The sequence below is a fragment of the Phragmites australis genome, chromosome 9 (genome assembly GCF_958298935.1).
Source record: "Phragmites australis chromosome 9, lpPhrAust1.1, whole genome shotgun sequence".
Taxonomy (NCBI): Eukaryota; Viridiplantae; Streptophyta; class Magnoliopsida; order Poales; family Poaceae; genus Phragmites; species Phragmites australis.
Window position 1 is genome coordinate 9750837 of NC_084929.1, and position 27038 is coordinate 9777874.

Consider the following 27038-nt stretch of genomic DNA (forward strand, 5'->3'; position numbering starts at 1 on the left):
GAAAACCAGGACTATGCGGTCGTCATGGATCCAGACATGGGTAGTCCACTCATAGTTTCCAAATCTAAAGAAAACACGAAAAACGCGCCCCTACCTGGCGCAACAACTATTGGGGGATGATCCCTGACAATGAATCTGAGGTATACCAGACGATGGATGCGTTAATCTATGTTTCCTACGAGTATGTATCAAACTAACTCAAGAACACAAGGATTTATCCGGGTTCATGCCTCCCGTGGGATAACAACTCTATGTGTTGTGTATTTTCTTATGGATTGGGTGAACTTGTTCCAAAGTGTTTTATATCAAACACTCCTCCCTTTATATAGCAGAGAAAAGAGGGATACATACAAACAGACCATGCCAAGCGCCGCGGCAGACCTACCCCTGATGAAGCCAACTACCCCTAGTCCATCATGATGTTGATAGGCATATCCGTTCTATTTTGGTCGTCCTGTATGTCCTGTCCTGTCACCGAACGCCATCACGCTACAGGATGGGTCGGTGCTCCACCACGCCTGCCCACGACTTTGTTCGCCAAAAGGGGGTGACTAGGGAAGGAAAACACTTAAGTGGATGACATTAAATGCGTCTTGACAGGTTATGTAAATATCTGCCCTGTGATCAGCAAGAGTTGGTCGCAGGGTTTTCATCTGCGATCAGGGAGCTAGTCGCACAAGCCCCACCCAGGTCACGCGATGAGTCATGTGGTCTTGGAAATATCTACTATCGGCTGACATTTGGCGATGTGAGACCCGTCTTGTAGGGCACCTACTTATCTATTATACCGACAAACATGGTCTTCAATAGGTAATTTTAACCACTCATGTCTATTACAATATATTTTTGAAATACAAAAAGTTATAATACCATGAAAATAGCTTATAGGATAAATCTACACGGCTACACCTACGATTTTTCACGTTACTAACGTAGGCATTAAAAAAAAATTTCGGGAAAGATTTAAAAATATATTGATCCACAAGTTTAAGAGTGTGACTATAGGTATGTCCAAAATATTAAGTATTTGTAATAATTATATAAATGATGCAGATGATTTTAGATGCGGTGGAGCTGAAGATGACCTACATGCACCGGTTCAAAAATGCAAAAGGATTCTATATCCAATCGGCTAAGCTCACCTTTTTGGTTATATCAAAGCATGTTTTAAATATGCGCCAACAAATTAAATATGCGCCAACAAACTCGGCTCATATGCAAGTTATGTTGGCGATTTTATTTGATGGCGGCGGCACATTATTTTGGAATAATTGTTCCGTTCAGGATTCAGCCCTCAACCTTAAGATGAAATTCCTGATGCTTGCAGGCTGAACCGCAAAAACGTGATGCACCATCAACCACTTCTCTTAAATCATTCAACGACATTAATCAAGTGGAAGCATGTCTCATCATAAAGTTTGCAATTCGCAGGAAAAAAAGTTAGATGTTGGAACACACCTGAATCCTAGTAACCTGAATTTCATTTTCTTTGTTTTAGCTTCCTTTTCTTTTGCCTATGTTCCATTTTCTGAATCAGATGGGCTCAAATACTTAACGAAAACTGATAGGACAGATAAAAAAAACATGTAATTGCTCAAACAGCGCAGGATTTCGATACAAGTTCCAGGAACCTACTATACATTACATATATAAAGTCCAAGGACGATACTTCTAGGCCAAGTGACCATACCAATATATTACATAGCTTAGGAGTGAAGAACCAGCACAAGCAACCTAGTATAATTGGCAAGCCAATAGAAAATCAAGCAACATATCTACAACGCAATTCTGCCAGCTCAAAGCAAACACTACCATCTAATGATGGACTCCCCCACAAGTAACGATCACAACAACCTAGCATGACTACTAATTGCACATGACTGAAACTTGCCTTCAAACTCACATAAGGTCTCAGGGCCATCCAACTAAACTCACTCTTAAAATCTAAACCTATTAGCTTACGACACACCTTCCAAAATCAAGAGATGACCAGCAGAGGAATAAGAACATGCTAAGAAGCGTGCTGATCTCCTTGTCTCAGCAGCAGTAGTTAGTTATAGATGAGAAGTTCCGAAAAGAAGACCAGCAGCAAACTGCGGGGTAACCACTGGCATTCCTAGTCAAGTGGCTTTGCTTGGACGTTAGGGTTGCATGCTTTCTGAGTAGAACGGTTTTTGACAAGCGGAACCAATGATTGGACTACATCAGCCATTAGTGGTCTGTAGTCAGCCTCTGGTTGAACACACATGGCAGCAATGGCGGCCACTTGAACAGCATCTTTCAGCGAATATTGGCCTTCCAATGCTGGATCCAAGATCCGCACAACTTTCTCTCGATCAGTGAGCATAGGCAATGCCTGCATTAATTTAACAAGTGACAGGTTAGATATTTGTAATGTTCAAATACCACTCTTGATCCGTGAAAATAAACCATGAAAGCTGACCTTTTTCTACCTAGTAAAGTACAAGGATGAGAGACAGGTGGATTCTAATTAAGACATGCCATGACTCGGCACATGAAAAATGACAGTATAGGAGCAGAGACAATTGAAGTACATGACCTTGAGGAACTGAAGTAAATGTCCACAAGGAACTGAAGTACATGTAAATATTCAATTCGCCTTTGGGAACCACCTAAAACTTTTGCACTTGAAAGACGCAGCGTTCTATAATCTATACTCATTTTAGACTAACAAATTAACACTGTTGCATTAATGTTATGCTCCAAGTGGCAGAAGAAAACAACTCAAAGCAAAGCTACATCAATCAGCAACTCTGTTGGTCACCTAATGGTATACTTACCCAGTTAACTAAAACACCTTCTCCAGGAGGCCTCTTCATATCAACTGGTACTCTTCCAGTAAGCAACTCCAAAAGCACAACACCATAACTGTACACATCTGATTTGGTAGTCAAATGCCCAGTCAATGCATATCTGCAAAGATTTGTAGTATGTGTGTCATATTAGGGATAGTATAATCAGTTGGTTAGAACACAAAAGTGATTGTGAAAATGAAAAACCAGTATCAAACTTATGATCTTGCGCCATGGATTTAGCAAATGCTTCAGTCAAGAAAAATACTACAATGTACATTAGCTTGGTCTTACTCTGGTGCAACATAGCCCTGCGTTCCTAAAACCCGAGTTGAGACATGACCACCAGCTCTATCAGATCCAAGCTTGGCTAGACCAAAGTCTGAAACTCTTGCATGGAAGTCCTTGTCCAGGAGAATATTGCTGCTCTTGAAGTCTCTGTGTATAACAGGTGTATTAACACGCTCATGAAGATATTCCAAACCTTTTGCTGCTTCAAGTGCTATTCTCATTCTTGTATCCCAGTCCAATTTTGAGATCCCACCACAGGAACCTATAACAACAACATTGTAGTGTCAAAACAGTTGTTATCTGCTGGGTTAAGTAGTAGGAATACATTTTAGTCAAGTTCAGGTGTCCATATCAACCTAAAAAATTCCACAGTTTCAAGATATGACTACCGCCTGTAAGCTCAGGGTCAACAACTGGTAACGAATTTCATTTGGCATGTTTTCTAAATTATAACATCTAGAAGTGTTCTCACTTTTTGACAAGCCATACGTACAAAATGCTAAATGGCTAAATAACCAAAGTGCAAACATCCTTGAAAAGATTGTCACATGAACACAATAAAAGTAAGTAACATTGTGTTGCTCATATCTTCTCTCACTTTGTTGAAGCATGCACTCATGATTTTGGGCATCATCAGCCAGGTAAATTTGGAATCTTTATCAACTGAAAGAGCAGTGAAATGCTCTTTTGCTCAGCTCTAAATGATCTGCGCACAACATCAATGCACAAAAATACAGATTTAAATGGATGATACAAAATGGGCATACCTCTGTTTGGGTAAAGATGCTCCTGGAGACCCCCATTGGCCATGAACTCATACACCAGTAGCCGGTGTCCACCCTCCGAACAATGGCCAATCAGGCCCAACAAATAAGGTGATCGGAGCCTAGTCAACAGCTCGACCTACAAAAGCGTCACATATTCAGAAAACAGTACAAACGTTTCAGGGAGATTTTTTCAGTCCTTCCAAATTCTGTGAACCGTCCAGAATGGGAGAATCAACAGGTCAGATTTCAGTCATAGCCTGATGCTCCTCTCCCTCCAGTACCAAATTAGCATGCCTGGTTAACAGTGGGGTTATAACTGTAAATTTTTTCATACACCAAATATACATACTAGTTTTGTTCCTATAGCCAGCAGTAGTTGCTTACATGTTTCATCTCACCGCTTGGAAAGTCTTGCTTGCCAGTGACGGCATTCAATGTACTGCTTGGTATCTAATCTGTTACTTTTTATTAGTTGTCAAGCCCGTGCCTATTCCCATAGCAACATTATTTTCTAGTTGTTGGTTTACTGCTATCCTGCTATCCCCAGTGCAAAATTGAAGAAATTGAAGCATTAGGGGAACTGAACAGGGAGCGCGTCCTTCATTTCCTATTTTCCATTTAATTGACTAACCATCCAGCATACATGAAATGCTCAAAGTGATTGTACAGTTAAGTGTTACTAACATCTCCAACAAACTGCATAGACAGAACCAGGACTCAAAAGTTCCAATTTTACCCACTCAAACTCCTAATTTGTACTGCCCTCATGCAGTAACAAGACTACAAAGAGCTGAAAGTCACATCCAGAGTCCTCAAACAATCCAACCGAGCTCAAAAACACCACAGCTCCACAGAAGAACTTCCCGGAAACCAAATTTTACACTTAGTGAAACAGTAGAGTAACTTGCACTTACGTACCACATGAGCGACTACTCCATTCTTATAATGAGGAGATGATCTTTAACAAGCGACCAACCCAAAAAATCCTAACGCACAGTGACCTAATGTCCACTCCGACACCCCGCAATGTCTCCCGCTTGGACCGCAGAAACTTCACCAAAGACATGACGGCCACTCCGAGATCCAGCTTTTACCGACTGAAACAAACTACAGAATACAGTACCTGTCCCCATTCCTAGCACATGGGAAGACCAGCATTTTCCACTAAGGAGTGTGTGTTAACGTGTATATTTTCAGTTCCTTAGGAGATACATCACGGATTGTTTAGATAGATATTTCCTAGACTTATCTCATCTCATGTATATGGGATTTTCATCCGGTGTAACCCTGGTATATGGCTATATAAATAAAACCAGAGGCCGCCATGATTTGTGTGTCGTGCTTCCCCCAAAATATCTCTTTCCGTTCTCATGGTATCATACAGGTTTCCATCCTAAACCCTAATTCTACTGCTCCTCTCCCTGCCGCCGTCAGCCCCCTGCGCCCGCACCTACCATAGCCCCTCATGTTGCAAAACGACACCGACCCCAGCACCTCCGACAGCACCCTCCATTCTAAAGGTGCTGCTGGTGTTGCCTCCCTCCCTGGCAATGAACGCCGTGAATGTGTCCTCCATCAAGACAAGTTTCGACTATTCTCTCCAACAAGGCCTCAAACTACACAAAGTGGTCGACCTATTTTAAGGCCGTGGTCGGCAAGTTCGACCTCTCTCACATCAACAGCTCCTTTCCGACCAACCCCGACGACGCTGCTTGAGCTCAGGCAAATTGCACTGTCTAGACCTAGTTGTATGGCTCCATACACAAGGACATCCTCATCGTCACCTTGGAGTTGGACAAGATGGTGTGCGGCCGATGGTCACACATCCAAGCCCTCTTCCACGACAACCAAGACGTTGCACCAACTACCTCAGCCATCAATTCCACTCCATGATGCAGGGCGACCTCTCTATCACGAACTACTTCCAGCGTCTCAAGACCACCGTCAACGTCCTCCGCGATGTTGGTCGCCCAGTCAACAACGACGAGTTGGTCCTCAATGCCCTACGCGGTCTGAGCCCGTGCCTCAAGCACACAGGCATCTCCTTCCAGGAGCCCCTGCTGTCATTCTCCAAGGAGGGGTCCATGCTGCTTCTCTACGAGTTGAAGGAGATGACGCACAGGTCACCTCGGCATCGACGCTACTCTCCGAGATGACCTACGCCAGTGCCTCCTGCGCTCCCTCAACCAGCTCCTCCCATGGCTGTGGCAAGGGGAAGGGGAAGGGTCGCATCAACGACGGCGATGCATCACCCACCTCAACTAGCAGTGCCTCTGCCTGCACGGCATCCACCGCCGGCCCCTGGACCTGCAACACCCCCTGGGGCCCCAGGTGATGACGTTCAACCTTGCACCACCATTCGGCCAATGGTGCCTAGCTAGTGCCAACGGCACCCTATGCCTTCACGGCCCACGTCTTGTGCCAACCCCCTCTTAAGTGTACACAACTACGCTTGTGCTCGTCCACGATTCCAATCAGCAGTGGGATTAGGCCTCCCTCATTGCCGCCCTAAACACGATGCAAACCCCAAGTCGGGTTCCTTTGGACTCAGGTGCCACGTCTCACATGGCATCGGATGATGGTATACTCCATACTTTCATTCATCTGGTTTCCTACCCCTTTGTTACCGTCGGTAATGTCCACATGGTTTCTATTAAATGTCACAACCATGCATCTCTCTCCACCCCTTCTACATCCTTTCGTCTGAATAATGTCGTCATTGTTCCTTCTTTGCTTAAGAACCTTATATCTGTACATCAATTTTCTCGTGACAATTTTATTCGATTGAATTTGACCCTTTGGTTTTTCCATTAAGGATATGCGCACCCGGATAGAGATTCTTCGTTGCAATAATGCTAGCAACCTCTACACACTTGGTTCTGTCGCCAGCTGCATTCTTGTCTGTCGTTGCCTCCTCTGATGTTTGGCACCGTCGCCTGGATTATCCTGGTCGCGATGTCATGGCATCCCTCCAACACTCTCTCTTAATCTCATGTAATAAAGAGTGTTCTTCATCACGTCATGCATGTCAACTTGGAAAACACGCTCTACCATTTGATAAGTCCAATTCTTTTAGTGTTGCTACTTTTCAGTTAGTTCAGTGTGACATTTGGACATCGTCAATTGCTAGCCATTCTGGGAATAAATACTATCTCATTGCGATGCAAATCCGGTGTGCATGACACTATCCTTGCTTTTTCTTCATATGTGTGCACCCAGTATAATTTGCCCCTTCTCTGTCTTCAAGCAAACAATTGCCACGAGTTCGTCGACTCTCCAAACCTTGGCTTTTTCTAGGATCATGGCACTTTTCTTCGACTGTCTTGCCTATATATGTCACAACAGAATGGCAAAGCCGAACACATCATCCGAACTACAAAGGATGTAAATCGCACTCTACTCTTTCAAGCGCACAGGCTTCCTTCATTTTGGGCCTAAACCTTAGCCACAACCACCTATCTCATTAATAGGCACCCGTTGGCTCCCCTCCACATCGTCATGACATTTGAACGGCTCTTCGACTCTCGCACCCCATTTAGTCATCTCCACATCTTCGGTTGTCTTTGTTATCCCAATATTTCCTTGACAGCAACACACAAACTTGCACATCACTCAATAGTGTGTGTGTTCCTTGGTTATCCGTTGAGCACAAAGGTTATCATTGCTACGACCAGTTGACCCGCCGCGTAATTATCTCCCATCATGTCACATTCGAAGAGTCAATTTTCCCCTTTCCATGTCCACTCCTTTGGCTCGGTCCTGGCTCGCTGCTAGCCCCGAACCAAAGTGCGGCATCGTCGTCCCTCGCACCACGCGCGGCTCCGGCCTCTGTGCATGCGGCGGATCTTGTCTCGCTCATGCTATTGCCGAGTGCTACTGGTTGCGTCAGTTGTTGCAAGAGTTGCACCAACCCCTTCACCGTATCATCGCCACACTAAGCACATTGAAACCGACATTCACTTTGTGCGTGAGAAGGTGTCTCTTGGACATGTTCATGTGCTTCACACTCCCTCCCTTCGTCGACATCACGACTAAAGGGCTCCCAATACAGTTGTTCCAGGATTTTCGATTCAGTCTTTGTGTCCAGGAACCTCATCGACTGCAGGGGGTGTTAAAGTGTATATTTTCAGCTCCTTAGGAGTCACGGATTGCTTAGATGGATATTTCCCAGACTTATCTCCTCCCATGTATATCAGGATTTCCATTCCATGAGTACATATGAAACCGGGATTTGTGTGGTGTGCTTCCCCCAAAATCTCTCTTTCCGTTCTCAGTGAGGACTCGATCGAAATGCACAAAAAAAAATTACCTCCATGTCGAACTCCTCCTCGCCCTGCTTCCCGGGGCGGTCCATGAGCTTGACCGCGACCTTCCTCCCGTCGGGGAGCACCCCGCGGTACACGGCCCCGAAGCTGCCCTGCCCCACCATGTGCGCCCGCCCGAACCCGCCCGTCGCCGCGTGGAGCTGCCTGTAGCTGAACACCTGGACGCCCCTCTCCCCGCCGACTACCACCGCCGGGGCTGCCCCGCCGTCGCTGGCGGAATTGCTGGACGGGCTCTCCTTCCCCTGCGGTGGTACCGCGGAGTGCGGCGGCGGCGGGGGAGGGGGAGGGGAGGAGGAGCGCTTGGGGAGGTGGAGCGAGTGCAGGCGGCGGGAGACCTTGCGGGTGATGTAGCAGTAGTAGGCGAAGGCGGCGATGAGGGAGAGGAGGGAGAGCGCGGCGAGGGAGACGATGACCAGCAGGGCCACCGACTCCTCGCGCTTGTAATCGTCGCCGCCGCTGCCGCCACCGCCGCCGTCAGACATTGGGTGCGGGGGATCGCCGGAACCCTAGGTTTGAGGGGTTGGGGCGGAGGAGGGGGGAGATCGAGTGATTTGGAGAAGACGACGAGGGTTTTGGGGTTTGGGAGTGGACTCAATGGAGTTGTGGAGCGAGGAAACCGAGGTCAGGGACAGCGAGGAGTGGGATGGGCCCGCTGGGTCAGCCACTGTGAGCGAGAAACAGTTCGACGTGTACAAACCAAACCGTTAAGGGTAATTTCAATAGATAGCCACTAGCTTTTATTATTATAATATATAGTAAGAAAAAAATAAGATAAGAGTGAAGATGAAACTGATGTGGAGGAAAATCTTGCTTATGTGGAGGGAAATCTCAGAGAGCTAGCTTTTAAATAAGAGAAAATAATAGATAAATCTAAGTAGTGTGAGGTATGAAGAATTAGGAACAAAATTTTTTAAAAAGTGTATTAAGAGAAATAAGCGATAGTAACCGAAGATAATCACTGGAGATGTGCTAATGAAAATACTTAGAAGTTTTTGTTTTTCAAGGACAAAAACTCGAATGTATAGCAGCGCATCTGTAGGAGAAAAAAGCGATTTTTCTGAGTAACGAAGAAGATCTTGGTTTACTAGAACAATTTTAGGACAAACAATTAGATGTTTAGCCGCCCATCTATAGAAGAGAAAAAAAAATATGATTTTTCAAATTTCAAAGATCTTCTACTAGCAATTATGCATGTACGACACACATGAACAATTGTATAACTACGGTTTCTAAATCATGCAAACACCTATTATATTCTGAATTAACGTAAATCAAGTAACCAAATATGGTGATGCATGTTTGAGAGCAAATCAAGTTGTGTAATAACACAACTTATGAAATATAAGATAATTAAATATCTTATTACAACCAATAAAAATAGCACCACCAATTGAAGGAACCATGAGGCATGTAGCAATACCTAAATATAGCATTTCTAACACTATTTGTCGTTATCTGCGATCATGAACCAAACATGTCAGAACCGCTTGCTGTACTATATAAACCTTCAATCAACATTCATATGCCTCCATTTCAAAGATTCGGTCAAATCCAACCTAGAGCATCGGAACCCTGCATCTTCTGGTAAAAGGCTGCCACTTCCGATGTGCTTATAACAATGTCAACTGCCTCCAAACAATAGACCAAGTCATATTAATTTCCATACAAAGGCTCAGAGAAGTAGATGGTGTTCCTATTATACTTGGAGATGCTTGTTCCACTAAAATTGTCATTGAAATGCTTCGAAACAAATAGTATCAGATCGCTGACGTTGTTCACCCTGCACCACTCTAGCCTCCGATCTAGGAAATTGCACTTGTAGATCATGTTATTATAGGTAAAACGTTGTGCCCTGTGGAACATGTTTACCATGGCACTGACCATGGGCAGCTCACTATTTGATTCCAGGTAGCTACAATGGTTGAGCTGTGCAGGTGGTGATAGTGATGGCATCAGCTTCGTAATCGGGGTTGCACCGGCAGCAATGTTGCTGTACATAGAAATCTCTCTAGTGTAATTGATTGCCAAGAAGCTCTCTTTGTAGTGTATGACAGAGTCGACATAGCATTCCAGGTAGGTGTCAAACACATCGTCTACACACTATCAACCTTGACCCGACAGAATGCGACCTCCGTGGACCTCACCAGCACGGCCATGGCCACACACTCTCAACCATCAGTGTTAGACAGCGCAAAGAACACAATCTCATTGAAGAACACGTGCCTCATCTTGTCTAGCGTTGTTGCACTTGTTTCAACCACGTTACCATAGTCGTCATCGGGTTGGAGCACCCACTGGCTGTCTACTTTAGACACATGTGTCGAGGAGGATGGCACTATGATGTGCTCATCATCCAGTGGGAGCTTGTTATGGGCTCTAGTGAAAGGGTTCAGCAACATCACAGATGCAGACTCGTCCATCAGGGGCACCCACCTGCACGACGAGCCGCACGACACCTTGTCATGCGTGTCTAGGAGCGACAAGGAGAATGCCTCATTCTCTAAGACGTTGTAGAAGGTGACGTTGTCTGAGACAAGGTCGAACGGGAGCAACAAGAGTGGCAGGAAGATCACAAACGGCATGGCATCAAGCCACGTGGCATAGACAGATCGGAAGGAGGACACATCATGGCCAAAAGAGAGATGCTTCCTGATGAACTCGATGAGCTCCAATGGAAGGCCAGAGCTCCAGCCCAACCTCGATCTTCTCAGAGGAGGCTACTCGACCGTCATGGATTTTCAGTCAAGTTAATAATTGACTCATACAAATTAGGAGCTCTGAATGCATGGGAAAAGTGCACATAAGAGGAAATATCACTGTCAATGTCAAACATAATACTATAGTAAGAATAAACCTCACTCAAATTTATGTTTCAAGAAATCTCAATTAACTTGCCAAATAATCTCCTAACTTTCTATATATCAAACTATAGCAGGTTCAGATGATCTCTTCAGCAGCCTTATGGACAACATAGAAATAGTAAAATAGTCACTTGTGTGTTATTTACAAGTCATGCATCAGATGAGACCATAGATTGAAAGAGTTGATTGCTAGTGGATGATGGCACCAAAGCAACTAATGATGGTCAAAACATCTGCACATCTAGATAGAAATACAATTTGTAATGTTCTCCCACATAATGCATTATTAAAGTTCCCATAAATATGTTTAACTGAACTAAAATTATCTAATCATAACATTTATACTGCGCTCCCAAGATCTTGGGGGTGTGCTCCCAAGATCGAAACAAAGAAGCATATAACCAATACGACATATGTGAGTAATACAGTAATCAATAGGAAGTATAGGTAAATTGGGTTACCTTCTCACTAAGAAATGTTATGTGAATTTTAATTTACATGGGCACCAAAAAAGTTTAGAAAAAGCATTACCAAGCAAAAAGTTCACAGTAGTATTGAAAGTGCATTTAGGCCTGCTATGTAGGTTTTGGATAATTGATGACAAACAATTAAGGGACTAATGTATTTATTAAAGTTATGAATAAGTTTTAGTCTCATTGGAGAAGTTAAATGATGTTGGAGTCTCTTAAAAAGAAAAGAGAAGCGGTATGTAGTTACTCATTAGGCTTAAATTATTTTTATTCTCGAACTTGAGTTTAGGAATATCGTACTATCAAGAGGGATGCGTTTAGATTGACTTAAAAATGTCTCAATGCTCAAATGACTCCTTTAGACAATCACCCCACAGACAACAGGAAGGTCTTAGTGTTTGTTTGCACCCAGAGTGTCTGGGCTGACCCGAAGTCTCCGGGTTGCTGGAACCTCCGGGTAAGGCTCTAGCTAGGGGTGCTCAAGTAGAACCTAAACTTAACTCTAGAGTCTCCGGGTTGTTCCGGATACTCTAGATTCTGGTCGGTGGCCCGAAATCTCTAGGTTAGACTTCGAATCAAGCTCTCTAGTTGGGCTTGAGTGTCCAACCCGGAGTCTCCAGGTTGATCCAAATACTTCGAAATATGGCGAAGGTCTGGATCCTCCGGATGGGGCTCCGTACAGATATCTCTGTGGCGCTTTAGAAGGCTAACCCGAATACTCCGGGTCAGTACAAAAAGTATTGTAACATCTAGTTTTGAGGGGCTGGATTTAAATACCCCATTCCCCACTTCATCCAGTGCTACTGAACTATCTCGAGACAAAAGACTTCATAGCCTCTTTAGAGCCCTCCCACCCCTCTAGTACATTAATTCTATCAAGGATTAGAGAGTTTGAGTTGGAAAGTGAGATTGAGTGCTAGTGAGCTTAAATCCATCTTTTAAGCCCTTGAGTTCATTGTCAAGCCGTTGACTCGCATTCGTTACTCTTGGAGCTCCGAGCTCCTAGATGGTTATACGTCACCTGAAGAGCACCTAAGCTTGTGAAGTGCCCTGGGAAGTTTGAGGGTCATCCTCACTTCCGCAATGGAAGAGGAAGGTTGAGTAAGCTCCGAGCTCGATTTTTGTGGTCGCTCGATGAGGATAAGGGTTGAGAGAGACCCAACTCTTTGTGAGCACCTCAACGGAGACGTAGGATTGTTGGATCCGAACTTCGGGAAACAAATACTTGTCTTCTTCACTTTCTTGCATACTTTCTTGTTCTAGTTGATGTTTTGGGCGGTTTGCCCCAATCTACTTGTTAGTTAGTTTGTGATGACAGGTAGTTGTTGAAAAAGAGCTCATACATCAATTGGAACTTGTGGTATCTCATAGACTCAACTAGATTTACTTAAAAATTCATAGTTTTCGATATCCTGTTATTTCCAGACTATCCAAGTTCACCCAGAGTATCCGGATCCTGTACAACCCGAAGTCTCTGGATTGACATGGAGTATCCGGACTCTGTAATCCGATGTGAAGTTTTAAATTTCAAAAAATGTCTATTCACCCCTCCTCTATGTGACATCACGTACATTCAATTGGTATCAGAGTCTAACCTCCTACAAGGCTTCACTACTTAGAAGATTTGAAGATGTTGGCGTCCAGGAAGAAGAGTCCGAAGAGCCCGACGAGTCCAAAGGGTAATCTTTCGACATCGGGTAATGGTAAAGGCAAGGGAGTTGCAATTGAGCTCAATTAAGATAAATTGAATGCTTCCAATTCTTATATTTCCGTGTCATCCGGACGTGTGCCATAATTTAATGCCACATACTATACCGCTTGGAGGCACAAAATGAAATTGCATTTAATATCCATTTATCCAAGTATTTGGAAGATTGTTTGCACAGGTTTTACATTACCGAATGAAGAAAAAGAGCTCACTCCTGATCAAGAACAAAATCTACACCGCAATGCACAATTCGCAAGTGTGTTGCTTGGTGCTTTGAGCCTCGAGGAGTTTAATAAGGTGGATGGGCTTGAAAAAGCCAAAATGATATGGGACACACTTCAAGTCACATACAAAGGCACCATAAGCATGAGGAAATACAAGATAGAGTTGCTTGAAGGCAAATTAGGAAGATTTATTATGGAGGATGATGAAACCCCTCAAGTCATGTATGACCATATGATGGTGCTAGTAAATAAGATAAGAGGGCTTGGAAGTGAAGAGCTAGATGACCACAAGGTGGTGCGAAGATTGCTAAGAGCTTTTACACCAAGAAACCCCATATAGGTCACTCTCATCCGAGAAAGAAGAGATTACAAGAGGCACACACCAAGTGATGTGCTTGGTAGAATACTTCCTCATAAGCTCATGCAGGAGCAAGCAAATGAAGTCAAGAATCTTGCAAAGCAAAGCTCAACCTCAAAGAATAAAGAGGTAATATTCAAGACAGGCAAAAGCAAGTAAGTTGAAGAATCGAGCTCAAGTGAAGATGAGAGCTCGAATGATGAAGACATTGCCTTCTTTGTAAGAAAGTTCAAGAAATTTATGAAGAAGGGTGGCTATAGCAAGTACAAGAGAGACATACTCAAAAGAAAAATATCTAAGAGAGCATGCTATGAGTGCAGCGAAGTTGGACATTTCATCGCCAAATGTCCTAACAAGAAAAGTAAGGATAAGGAAGAAAAGAAGAACAAACCTTTCAAGAAGGACAAATACAAGACCCACAAGAAAATATATTTGGGTCAAGGCCATATTGGCGAGGAGTGGGACTCCAACTCTGACTCTGACTCCGAAGATGAAGGGATCGCCACCATCGCCATCTATTCCTCTACAATGGCAAAGTCACTCTTTGGAGAGATGAGTGACGACAACGACACTCCTAAGTGTCTTATGGCAAAATGGCGCAAGGTAAAATCACAATTCAAGCTCCTAGATAGTGATAGTAATAGTGGTTGTGAAAATATGCTTAAAGGTCTTTGTAAAAATGTCATGTTTAAGATAAAAGAGCTAATGGAAATAATAGAGAGTCAAGGGGAGATTCTCGAGAAGCAAGACGACTTGCTCATCCTTGAAAAGGAGAGAAACCTTGAACTCGATGAGCTCCTTGCTAAAGAGAAGGAGAAAGTTGAGAAATGGACCAAAGATCTTGATTTGGCCAATATCTCAATTGCTAGTCTTGATGATAGAAATGTCACACTTCAAGAGAATTTTAAATGTTTGAATGAATCTCATAAAGCTTTTGAAGTGCAATTTGATGTCCTTAAAAATAGCACTCCCACATCTAATGATACAACCTCACTCTCTATTGCTTCTACTAGTAATATTTGTTCTCGTAGCTACAATGTTGATATAAATACTTGTGCTACTAATGTTCAATCTTTGCAAGCATTACAAAAGAAAAATGAGAGGTTAAATTTTTTGGTTAAATATGGATGCATCAAGACATACAAATCTAAGGATGAACTATATAATACCATTGAGGCCGAGGACAATAGGCAAAAGAGAGGGCTTGGATTTGAATTCATACGAGCAAGCCAAGTGAGCGTGTAGTGATTAATGGCAAGGAGTGCCTCTAGTTCATCAAGGGAGGCAAGCAAAATGGTCTCACCACACAAGCCAAACGACCCAAATGTCATGCACCTCAATCTACTTTTTATTCATCTTATGTTTGAAGAGGAAACATTATGGTAAGGTAGTTTCTCTATATGTTGGTGCCCGCACAAAGCATCAAGTTATCAAAAGGAGTGTGTGGGTGCCAAAAGTGCTTATGACTAATATGAAAGGACCCGAGCAAATTTAGGTACCTAAACAAAAGCTTAATTTATTTTGTAGGCATACTCCTCCGGTAGATTAAGTTGAGCGATTGATAGCAGATTGCACAAATCATATGACCAAAGAAAATAGTATGTTCTCATCATTTGATGAAAATGAAGGATCTCATGAGAATATTGTTTTTGGTGATGATGGGAAAGGAGAGGTAATTGGTTTAGGTAAAATTTCCATATCTATTGATTATTCTATCTCAAATATTTTGTTAGCCTGACTCCGGAGTCTCTAGGTTATCCCGGATACTCCAGATTCTGGTCAGTGACTAGGAGTCTCCGGGTTAGACTCCGAGTCAAGCTCTCTGGTTAGACTTGAGTGCCCAACCTGGAGTCTCCGGGTTGATCCGGATAATCCGGAATATAGTGAAGGTCCAGATCCTCCGGATAGGGCTCCAGAAAAAGGTCTCTGTGGCGCTTTCGAAGGCCAACCTGGATACTCTGGGTCAGTAAAAAAGTATTGTAACAACTAATTTTTAAGGGCTGAGTTTAAATACCCCCTTCCCCCTTTCATCTAGTGCTGTTGAACTAACTCGAGATATAAGACTTCATAGACTCTTTAGAGCCCTCCCACTTCTAGTGCATTAATTCTAGCAAGGATTTGAGAGTTTGGGTTGAAAAATGAGATTGAGTGCTAGTGAGATTAAATCCATCTTTTGAGCACTTGAGTTTATCGTCAAGCCGTCAACTCCCATTCATTATTCCTGGAGCTCCGAGCTCTTAGACGGTTAGGTGTCATCTGGAGAGCACCCAAGCTTGTGGAGTGCTCTGGGAAGTTTTCCTCGCCTCCGCAAGGGAAGGGTAAGGTTGAGTAAACCCCAAGCTCGATCTTTGTGGTTGCTCGGTGAGGATAAGGGTTGAGAAAGACCCGGCTCTTTGTGAGCACCTCAATGGAGACATAGGATCGTTGGATCCGAACTTCGGAAAAAAAAATACTTGCCTTATTCACTTTCTTGTATACTTTCTTGTTCTAATTGATCTTTTGGGCGGTTTGCCCCAATCTACTTATTTGTGAGTTTGTGACTGCAGGTGGTTGTTGAAAAGAAACTCATATGTCAATTGGAACATGTGGTGGTAACTCATAGACTCAACTAGATTTGCTTAAAAATTCATAGTTTTCGATTTCTTGTTATTTCCAGACTATCCAAGTTTACCCGGAGTATCTGGATCCTGTACAACCTAGAGTCTCCAGATTGACTCGGAGTATCTGAGCTCTGTAATCCACTGTGAAGTTTTAAATTTCAGGAAACACCTATTCAACCCCCTCCTCTAAGCGATATCACGTACATTCAAGTATTATCTTTAAACCAATGAATAATATTCTTTAAAACAAATAGAATACCACAATGTACAAATGAACCATACTGCCCCCCTAAATGGCATCATCAACAGACAATTGGCGTGCATGATGAGGATATCGCATACCTTGCTTATTTCGAGAGTAGGTTGCTGCCAGCGTCGATTGTAGCCCAAGGGATGGGAACGATTACAACGACACTCACTCACACAATATATTAACATGTAAGATGTTTCTTTCATGATGATACAATTAACATCCAGGAATTGACCATTATCAAATAGCTTCCCTTTTTCAACCCTCAGAAATGACAATTGCTCAATTTAAGATGCACTTGTCAAGATGTCATTACCAATTGCCAATGTATCAATACTTTTATGCCACCAAGAATCTTCTTGGTAAATGAATGCACATGTACAAGCAATACTAAAAGAAATTAGTGAAAAATATCATAGAGTTTGGTTCTATAAATAAAATTAAATAAACAATATTCAAGCATTCTATACAATACATTTTGACTAAAATATTGGCAAAGTGTCTATTTCCATCCAGAGCCAATTGACAAATTAATTAGCTAAACATAAATCATGAATTCAAGCATCCATGAGCCAAAGAGTGATGAATTAGAAATGCACATACTCTAGCCATTCAAGCATTTTGTCGAACAGGTTCTAGTCAATAAAACACATATACCTATTTAGCTAGATATGAGGATGAATTCTAGGGCTGTTGAGGCAAGCATGATGTGGAACTTTGTTGGATCGCCCCGTTCAGATGAAGGGAAGGCGTGAGGGGCAAAGTGACCACAGGTGACTACGATCTCGCCACCAGCACAGACAAATGGATGCCCCTCAAGTTGTGTTGTTTGCTAGCTATCGACCGATGGTGGTAGAATCAGGAGAACAATGTGGCACATCGGGACGCCGCTCTGAGAGGGGGAAGCTGAGTGGGGCAGCGATGGTTTGGCGTGGCTGTGAGGAATGGTGCTATAGGCCCAGAAGGGTGATGGAGTACATGTGACGATGTGGAGGAGGTTACTTGCCTCTAGTTTGGATCAGGGGAGGGGAGGAGGTAGGTGTAGATATTGATACGGGGAGGGTATGGTGCAGGTCCGCAGGAACTAATTGATTGATTGACTGAAGTTTCCAAATTGACAGTGCATGTAGGAAGAAATCTTGGAGGCTATAATTTCTAAGTTGATGATCTTATCTCCATTTTATTGCATGGTCTTTTTTAAGGAAATTAACAATCGGGGTTAAGGGGAGAAATTTTAGGGAGCAGATCAATGAAAATCAATGATTTCTCAACTAAGTGAAGGAATGGAGGGACAATGCAATCTCACTGGCCCATTGGATTCAGATTTGAGAATTCGGATAGTTCCATGAATGTTTGTTGGGATGGACATAAGATTTTCACCATTGATAACAACTCATTCTCGGATATTGGATTGAATAAAACATCATCAAACAGATCTTCATTGTTGGATTTATTAGATGTTGATATATTCGAGGGTGTTGGTTGTTCCATAGATATTTTTTACGGTGTGCATAGAATTGCTTAAACTCATGCTTTTATAGTTTAACTAGAACAATAGTGAAACCAGAAGGGTGTGTTTAGTTTCTTGAACGAGATTTCGTAGAGCTGCATTGTATAAGCAAGCTGAGCAGAGTCATATTTGTTGAAAAAAAAATATTTAGTTGATTATATCTGTTTGGACAGGCTGAGCTAAATTTCTATTTGGTTGACTAAATCTGAGACCGTATGAGCGGATGCAAGAGTTAAGATTATGATTGATTACTCACACGAAGATGATTTTATAACACTAACAAGTGAACTCGTCTGCATAAGTGGATGTAATAAGATTGTGATTGATTATTCATATGAAGATGATTTTATGACACTGACAAGTAAACCTATCTGCATAAGTATATACAGAGCCTGCATCCACCGAGTTAAGATGAGACCATATATTTTTATCTACCGAATTAGGTTGGAATAGTAGATACATATAACCAAACACGTTTCTCTCTAAGATTATACATATACACATAATAGGCTAGGGAGGTTTCTAACAACCAAACACACTATGATGCGTCCATCCGCTGGCAAGCGAAGTCCTGGGTGATTTGTCACATGGTCAAACAGCGCTGTTAGGGACGATGATGGCCGACGGGTGGAACCAGGGGTGTTATGGTTCAGGGTTCATTGGCTGCAGGCTTAGAAGCAAGCTAGGCGCAGCTGCCCGAATTGTAGGATTAAGATAATATGATGTTGTATGATCGTGTCAATGGTATATGAAGTTACAAGTATTTCATCCCCTTGTCATCCTCATCCTATTAAGAATTTCAACTAATGACATTGAACTAAATAAAGAGAATATAACGTGGAACATCTCGTAATGCTGAGGAATGAGCATGATAGTGTCGATTCAATCATCGGACTATGTCTAAGGGCCTGTTGGAACAAACAATGGAAATAGATTCTGACAATCAAAACATGTATTTATTTTTCCGAATTATAAGCTGTTTTAAAGGATGATGTTCTCAAGTTATCATTAAAGGTAGGGAAATTTTGTTAGAGGACACTCTGACTTTGCAATTTCTATAGGACATGCATTCTTTTTAGGGAAAGACACCACCGAAACGTGGAAATTTACCAAGAGATGCCGCACACACTAAAATATTAATATGTAAGTGAATAAGAGAGAAATGTGATGAAATGTTCCCCTTGGGCCCGCTTGTCCATTTTTGTTTCTCAAATAAGAAGGATCCACCAGTTCGTCTCAATCACATTCCAAATCTGAATGAACTAGCACGCCGTATGGCAGCTCTTCTTGGATCCTAAGCAGTTGCAATCACAAACAGGCAAGCAACAGTGTTGGTTTAGAGCATAGAGCATGATCCACGAAAACAAAAATTTGGAAATGCTTCAAACGATTTTAGTAACTAAAAAGAACTTTAAGAAACCAAGATGTGCAAGCGCTTACCTGGTTATACTTGGCGAGATGTTCAGACCGGCAGGGAGCTCCTGTCTTGATTTGACCTTTAAATCAAGACATGAGAGATGTTACAACTGAAGGCATTCAAAAGCATCTGAGAATTGTGTTCGACATTAGAAGACTGCAGTACCTAGCCAGACCAACAATGAAGGTCAGCAATGAAGGTATCTTTTGTCTCACCACCGAGCAAACAGAAGATAGAATAGTTAAAGTTAGAAAAATATCAGATAGAAAACTCTAATGGTACAAAAGTGAAAAAATCATTAAAATGACTGCCTCTTGTGGCTTGCCATCACTCCATATCCGGCACACTCGGACATTCTAACAGCTATGATACTCTCGGTCACCGAGCATATTTGATTCACCTGTTATGGTTTTAGGTGCCACAAAAGACTATCAACAGAGGATTTGTGGCGTCAAAAAAATTGAGGAAGAAAATAAGCATCTACATAACCAAGTCTCCTTATCTATGTTGTTTAGAGGGGAGCTTATAAGAACGGAACTGGAACAAAGTAAAAATACAGTTCACTTTATTTCAGTCTTCATGGGTTCTTTATTTAGTTTAGAGATAGTCAAATAGATATGCATGTGTACAGAGCAACTTCTTATTTAGACGGAGTGGCAAAAAACCTGAAATCATAATGTTTAACTGAAATCTTAATGTTTGAGAACTACACATGATAGAAAAAGAATGCAGTGATCTAATCATTTCCACAGTTACATTACAATTGTAGGATGTTACTTTTACATCAAGTAAATATGGTATTGTAGAAAAGGGTACCCTTGGATTTGAAAAAGCACTGTAATAGAGTGCATAGATATATAGATGTGTAGATATATAGCAGCATAATTTGAGGATGACTACAGCTATTCCCCTGCTCTTTGTAATACTAATTTGTGCCTACAGTTATATGATTGAGATCTTTGTAATTATACAGACCAATCTCACTATCTATGATCATTGTGGTACATGAGAAAATTGGGTAGTCTTTATTACGAGCCTTTTTGTAACTACGATGTAAGAGACTTAAACATGATACTTGTTAGAGCTCCTCTTGGTGCACAAACTAAAAAGGAAAAATTACCTGTGACTCTGCTGTTATAGATGCATAGAACCTTTTAGTTGTAGTTGTACCAGATGAAGCTGGATTCATTGTGTATTGATTTGATTCAAGTACAGTACAAATAATAGATTAGTAATGGTGAGAATTAAATTTTGAATTTTGCTGAACATGGTTGCAGGAGCTTTTACTGTGTCTGTTCAATTTCTATTCTATCATCGTTAATCTGCAAATGAGATAAGCTGTGGGAGCTTTCTTGTATACAATTTGAATGATATAGATGATAATTGCATTTTATAAATTAAAAGATAATATTGAAGAAGACAGATAAATGCAACCTGTATCTCAGCTTGTTTTGATTTAGACTAATAATATAATATGCCTTTTTGGTATAAACAAAAGAAAAATGGAAATAGATATACAGAAAAGCAATAGACACAACATGTAAGTAATGTTTTCTCAGGGAGCATAAGGGCACAACAATTCATGTAATATGCACATTCAAAGGCTGATTTCTACATCAGCTGCATGCCTAAAGCAACCACTACAACAACTTTGACGAGTGTCAAATTATCAATAAGAAGCTTAAAGAGAAGCTCAAGACTGTTATTGCTGACTATCATAGCAAACAGGTCAAGCCAAGCGCTAATGAGGATGAGCCTAAGTTTTGCGGGGCCGATCAAAACTTGGCACACATCTTCGGAGGATCCGCCATATACGAGTCCAAGAGACAGTACAAGACGGTCGAAAGGAAGGTTAACCTAGCTCTAATTAGATCTCCCTAGTACCTCAAGTGGTCAGAAGTCCTGATCACCTTTGATCAAGCTGACCACCTAACCGTGGTCCTACACCTGGGTTAGTACCCGATCGTGTTTTAGCCTACTATCTTCAACATCAAGGTTTTTTGAACCTTGGTCGATAGGGGCAGTTTGCTTAACTTCATCTTTGCTAAGACGTTAGACAAGATGAGAATCCAAAGGTCAGAGCTAAAGATAGAAGCTGAGCCTTTCCATGGTATAACTCCCAACTCATCGACCATGCCCCTTGGTCAAATCGAGTTGCCAGTCACGTTTGGCGTGCCTAACAACTTTTGCACAGAGAAGCTGACCTTCGACATTGCAGACTTTGAGACAGCGTACAATGTGATCTTAGGTCGCCCAATGCTAGGCAAGTTCATCGTCGTGGTGCATTATGTGTACCAGACGCTCAAAATCCTCAGTCCTAAAGGGGTCATAACCGTCAAGGGAGATCAATGTACAGTGGTCAAGTGTGATAAGCAGAGCCTAGATATGGTCAGACACTTCTACAAAATGGTGACTACCTCAAGAGACATAGAGTCTAAGTGTCAAAAGCATCAAGCCGTTGCCAAGAGCAAGGACCGTGCCAAGGACCCCAAGCTTGTAAGTCTCTCATTGATACTTCCAAGTTTGACGCCGCTGCCAAGGGTGAGACCAATAATAGTGCCAAGGATAAGAAGGTTGATGGGGTATCAAGGCAATGCCCCTAGACCCATCTAAGCCAGCAAAAATGGTCAAGATAGGGACTGACCTCGGCCCCAAATAGGAACTCGAGCTTATCATTTTCCTCCGGATGAACCAAGATGTGTTTGTATGGAAACCGTTCGATGTATCTAGAGTTCCTAAGGAGGTGATCAAGCATCGACTAGCTATGGAACTCGACGCCAAACCTGTGGTGCAGAAGTAGCGAAAATTCACGAAGGACAAAAAGAAAGCCATCCAAGAGGAAGTCGGCAAACTCCTAAAGGTGGGCTTTATTCGACAGGTTCATCATCCCATGTGGCTCACGAATCATGTCCTGATGAAGAAAGCTAATGGCAAGTGGAGAATGTGTCGATTTTACTAACCTCAACAAAGTTTATCCCAAGGATCCTTTCCCTCTTCCTCGCATCGACTAGATTGTTAAGTCTACAATGGGTTGCACTTTGTTGTGTTTTTTAGATGCCGATTTGGAGTATCATCAAATTAGCATGGGAATAGAGGATCAGGAAAAAACCGATTTTATTACTCCATTTGGTGTATTTTGCAATGTAAAGACGCCCTTTGGTTTGAAGAGTGCCAGTGCTATTTATCAAAGGTGTATTCAAAATTCTTTAGATCTCCAAATAATGTGCAATATTGAAGCTTATGTCGATGATATTGTTATAAGTCTAGAACCAAAGATGCATTGATTGACGACCTTCAGGAAATATTCGACAACCTCAGGAAGTATCGTATGATGCTTAACCCCGAGAAATACATGTTTGGCATCTCGTCCGGTAAACTTCTCAGTTTCCTAGTGTCAAATCAGGGCATTAATGCCAAACTGGGCAAAATCGAGGCTCTCGACTAGATGCGATCACCTCGAACACCAAAGGAAGTTCAAAAACTGATAGGATGCATAACAGTCCTTAGTCATTCATCTCCAAGATGGACGAGCGAGGGATGCCTTTCTTCAAGCTGTTGAAGAAACATGAACAGTTCGAGTGGACAGAAGATGCCAAGAAGGCTTTTCAATAATTGAAAACGTATTTATCATCTCTGTTCATTCTAACCCTGCTTAACAACAAAGAGGAGCTCTTTTTGTATATTGCAGCTATCCCACAAGTTGTAAGCATGGTCCTGGTGGTTGAACAGGAATGTCTCGAGAAGAAGGCCAAGATCCAGAAGCTAGTTTACTATGTGAGTGAAGTCTTACACGATGCCAAGCTACGATACTCACAAGTGCAGAAGTTGTTATACGCTATCCTGAAGACTTTTCAGAAGCTACAACAGTATTTCCAAGCGCACAAGGTCATCTTCGTGACGACGTATCCACTGAAGGATGTTATACGCAATAGGGAGGCTATTGGATGAATCGCGCAATGGGCGGTCAAGCTCAATGAGTTTGACATGGACTATGCACCGTGCACAAGCGTTATGTTAGGTGTACTAGGAAAATTCATCGCTAAATGGACAAACATTGAAGAAACAAAACCAAATGTGGTAGAGGGAACACTGTACGCTTTTCTTCGATGGATAGCTCACACTTCAAGGCTCAGGGCTGGTATCGTACTCAAGTCTCCAACGAATGACGAACTCAGGTACGTTATTCAATTAAATTTTAAAGCTTACAATAATGTTACAAAATATGAGGGACTGGTAAACGAGCTCTGCATAGCTACTTCACTTGGAATCAGGGCGCTACTCATGAAAGGGAACTCACCGTTAGTCGTAAACAAGGTGCAAAAGGAGTACCAGTGTTTGGATGACAACATGGCGGCTTATCTAAATGAGGTATGAAAGCTCAAGCAAAAGTTTGAATGGCTGGAAGTCACGCACATTTGAAGAGGCAACAACTCCACCGCTGATGAACTCGCTAGGCTCGCTTTGTCTCGTTCACCAACGCCTATGGGAGTTTTCATAGACAAACTCATCAAACCATCTGTCTCGATAGCCTCGAGTACAAATGTTGCCCAACTCGACCAGCAGTCTGGTCAGGTCCGCGAGGTAACATACGCAGACACAAAATCTGCACTACTCGAACGCGAATTGACTTAGATGACATCATTCTGAGCCTATCTCGAAGGTCAAGAGATCCCTGACGATGATGTATCTGGAGATAAAATTGCTCGTAAGTCCAAGTTATACACTCTAGTAGACGGCAAGCTCTACCGAATAGGGAGTAACAGAATCCTAATGAAATGCATCACTTAGGAAGAGGGCAATAAAATATTGCTCGATATCCATGGAGGCACGTGTGGTAATTATACATCTTACCGCACCTTCATCGGGAAGGCTTTCTGCCAAGGATTCTATTGGTCGACTACCCTCCAGGATGCTTGTGAGCTAGTCAAAAAGTGTGAGAGCTACCAATTTTTTGGAAGGCACACCACTCAACCAGCCCAAGCTCTACAAACAATTCCTCTTTCTTAGCCTTTCTCCGTCTGGAGCTTGGATATCCTGGGACAGTTATAAGGACTCAAGGTGGTTATAAGTTCACTAAGTGGATGAAGGCCAAAACCGTAGAAAAGATAACTACAGAAGTGGCTAAGAAGTTAATGAGGAGCATAATTACTCGATATAGCATCCCGCATTGTATAATTACAGACAGCAATAGGTAGTTCAGAAGCGAAACCTTTATTGTGTTTTGTGAAGAATTTGGCATCAAAACTTGTTTTGCTTTAGTAGCTCGCCCTCAAAGTAACAATCAGGTAGAGCGCGCTTATGGTATACTCTTGTAGGGTATTAAAATTGGGTCTTTGATAGGCTGAAAGCCTATTTGAAACGCTGGGTGAAGGAACTTTCCTCGATACTAAGGGTCTTTCGCTCCTAGACTAACAGAGTCATCGGTGAAACTCCTTTCTTCTTAGTCTACAGAGCAGAAGCAGTGCTCCTGACTGAGTTGTAGTTTGTATTGCCACGAGTAGAAAGTTACTCAGAAGGAGGGCAAGAGCAGTTGTGGGTAGACGATATCAACCGCCTTGAGGAGTATTATGATCGAGTATCCATAAGAGTGGCTTAGTATCAACAAGCGTTGCGTAGATATCACAGTTAGAAGATCCAGCCCAGGAAACTCAATGTTGGGGACCTTGTTTTATGAAAGGTGTAGAAACAGGATAGGCGCCACAAGTTATCACCTAAGTGGGAGGGGCCCTTGGTAGTCGAAGTCACTCAACCTGGATCAGTGCGATTATCTACTATGAATGGTGAGGTACTCGAAAACTCGTGGCATATCAATCAACTCCGATAGTTTCATTCATAGATAAGGTAAATTGAAGGTAAGTCCATTACATTTAATCATACTAACTATTTTATTACATTTTTTCCTTCTCCTTCCAACATGTGTGGCTAGTGCAAAGTTGATAGGAAGGATTCACCTAACTCTTGCAAATAGGGAAGGTGCTACTTGCCCTCAAACGTCGAGGAACATGTTTTGCTCCTCCTTGGAGCGGTAGTTGATCGCCCCGGGGACCGGCTGCCGAACAACAAAAGGGCCAAGGAAAATGGCTGAGGTGAAGACCCTGCCCATGCTAGAACTACTGGCTGGCGCCGAAGAACCCTTCACGGGACGCAGAGATGATATGGCGGTTGTCAATGAAGATGACAACTGCGCTCTCTTCACCACCAGAGACTCGGGGGCTCCATCGCTGAAGACCTCATCAGCGATCTGGTTGATGATCTCATCAAGAGCATCACCATCTTCATCCTTTTCTTGTGCAGCCCATGTTGCATGCTCCTACGCAGCTCCCTCCGCACTATCAGTGTCAAGGAAGTGCCAGAGGTACTGGATGAAGGGTCGACGACCTCCGATGGACATTTTGCACCCTCTTCTCCTATGCCCCTCATTCGACTCCTCCTCGTCGACGGAGATGATGATGACTTCTTGCGGAACCTTGGTGAGAGGCTTTGGGGAGAGAGATACTACTTCTTTGTTTTCCTAAAATTGCTTGGTAGACGATGACAGAGTGGAGGCCATGGTCTTAAAATCTACGAGCACTACTAAGCAATACGCAAGAAAATCTACGAACACGGACGGCCTCAGGTACCCTCTATTTATAGTCATGGGAACAGGTCAGATTGTGGAAATGGAACCATCAAGATCCGACAGTGTTGGTTGCGATTTTAAGGTCACCTCGGTTGTGCTGCGTTCACAAGCTAATGCGTTAGGCGAAAGCCAAGACGTCACCGAGACATTATGGCCCATCCAATCCCTGCACAACAGGATGTTGCATCATTATGGAATGTCAAATCAAGAGTTACGGTGAAAATGAGCACGAACGGGAGTGGATTTTTAATGTTCACCTACCTAATTGTTCGAATTCACTCGATGACCATAACATAATTACAACCATATGATCGTAGGTTTACATCTTTGAGCATATGGTTGAAAGTAATGAGTCTGTGCTTGTGCTTTACTTTCTGTTTTGATTATCACATCAACCAGAGAGCCAGGGGCTACATCGCATAATGTCAATGCCTATGCTCTACTTTCTATTTGATCCAGTCATTGAGTGAAGAGTCAGGGGCCATGCTGGGTATTTTTTCTGATGCTATAGCTCTACTCTCTATCTTGGTTATCACATCAAACAGAGAGTTGGGAGCTACATTGCACACTTTTACTGCTACGGCTTTACTCTCCACTCGATCTAGTCATCAAGCTGAGTGTTGGGGGCTACATCATATATCTTCGATGGTACAAGTATGTTCTTCCTTACTCCCCAATTGGGAAATCTTTCCCTCGACCAGAGAGTCGGGGGCTACATAGTAATGCCATATTTCATAGATATATATTTTTTTGCAAAAGTTCATCTGTCTATGTGTCAACTGCAGTGGATAGAACCAACAGAGGCATGTGTTGAGTCGATGACAA

General features: G+C 42.6%; 1 protein-coding gene across 1 annotated transcript; it reads right to left on the minus strand.

Annotated features, from left to right (window-relative positions):
- Positions 1–1607: 1607 nt before the first annotated feature.
- LOC133928610 (probable serine/threonine-protein kinase PBL7) lies at positions 1608–8803 on the minus strand. The gene is made up of 5 exons (XM_062375022.1): positions 8181–8803; positions 3872–4007; positions 3108–3366; positions 2802–2934; positions 1608–2356 (listed from the first exon to the last, which is right to left on the minus strand). The coding sequence occupies exons 1-5, from the start codon at positions 8676–8678 to the stop codon at positions 2117–2119; spliced, it is 1266 nt and encodes a 421-aa protein (XP_062231006.1). The 5' UTR covers positions 8679–8803; the 3' UTR covers positions 1608–2116.
- Between the last annotated feature and the right edge of the window lie 18235 nt (positions 8804–27038).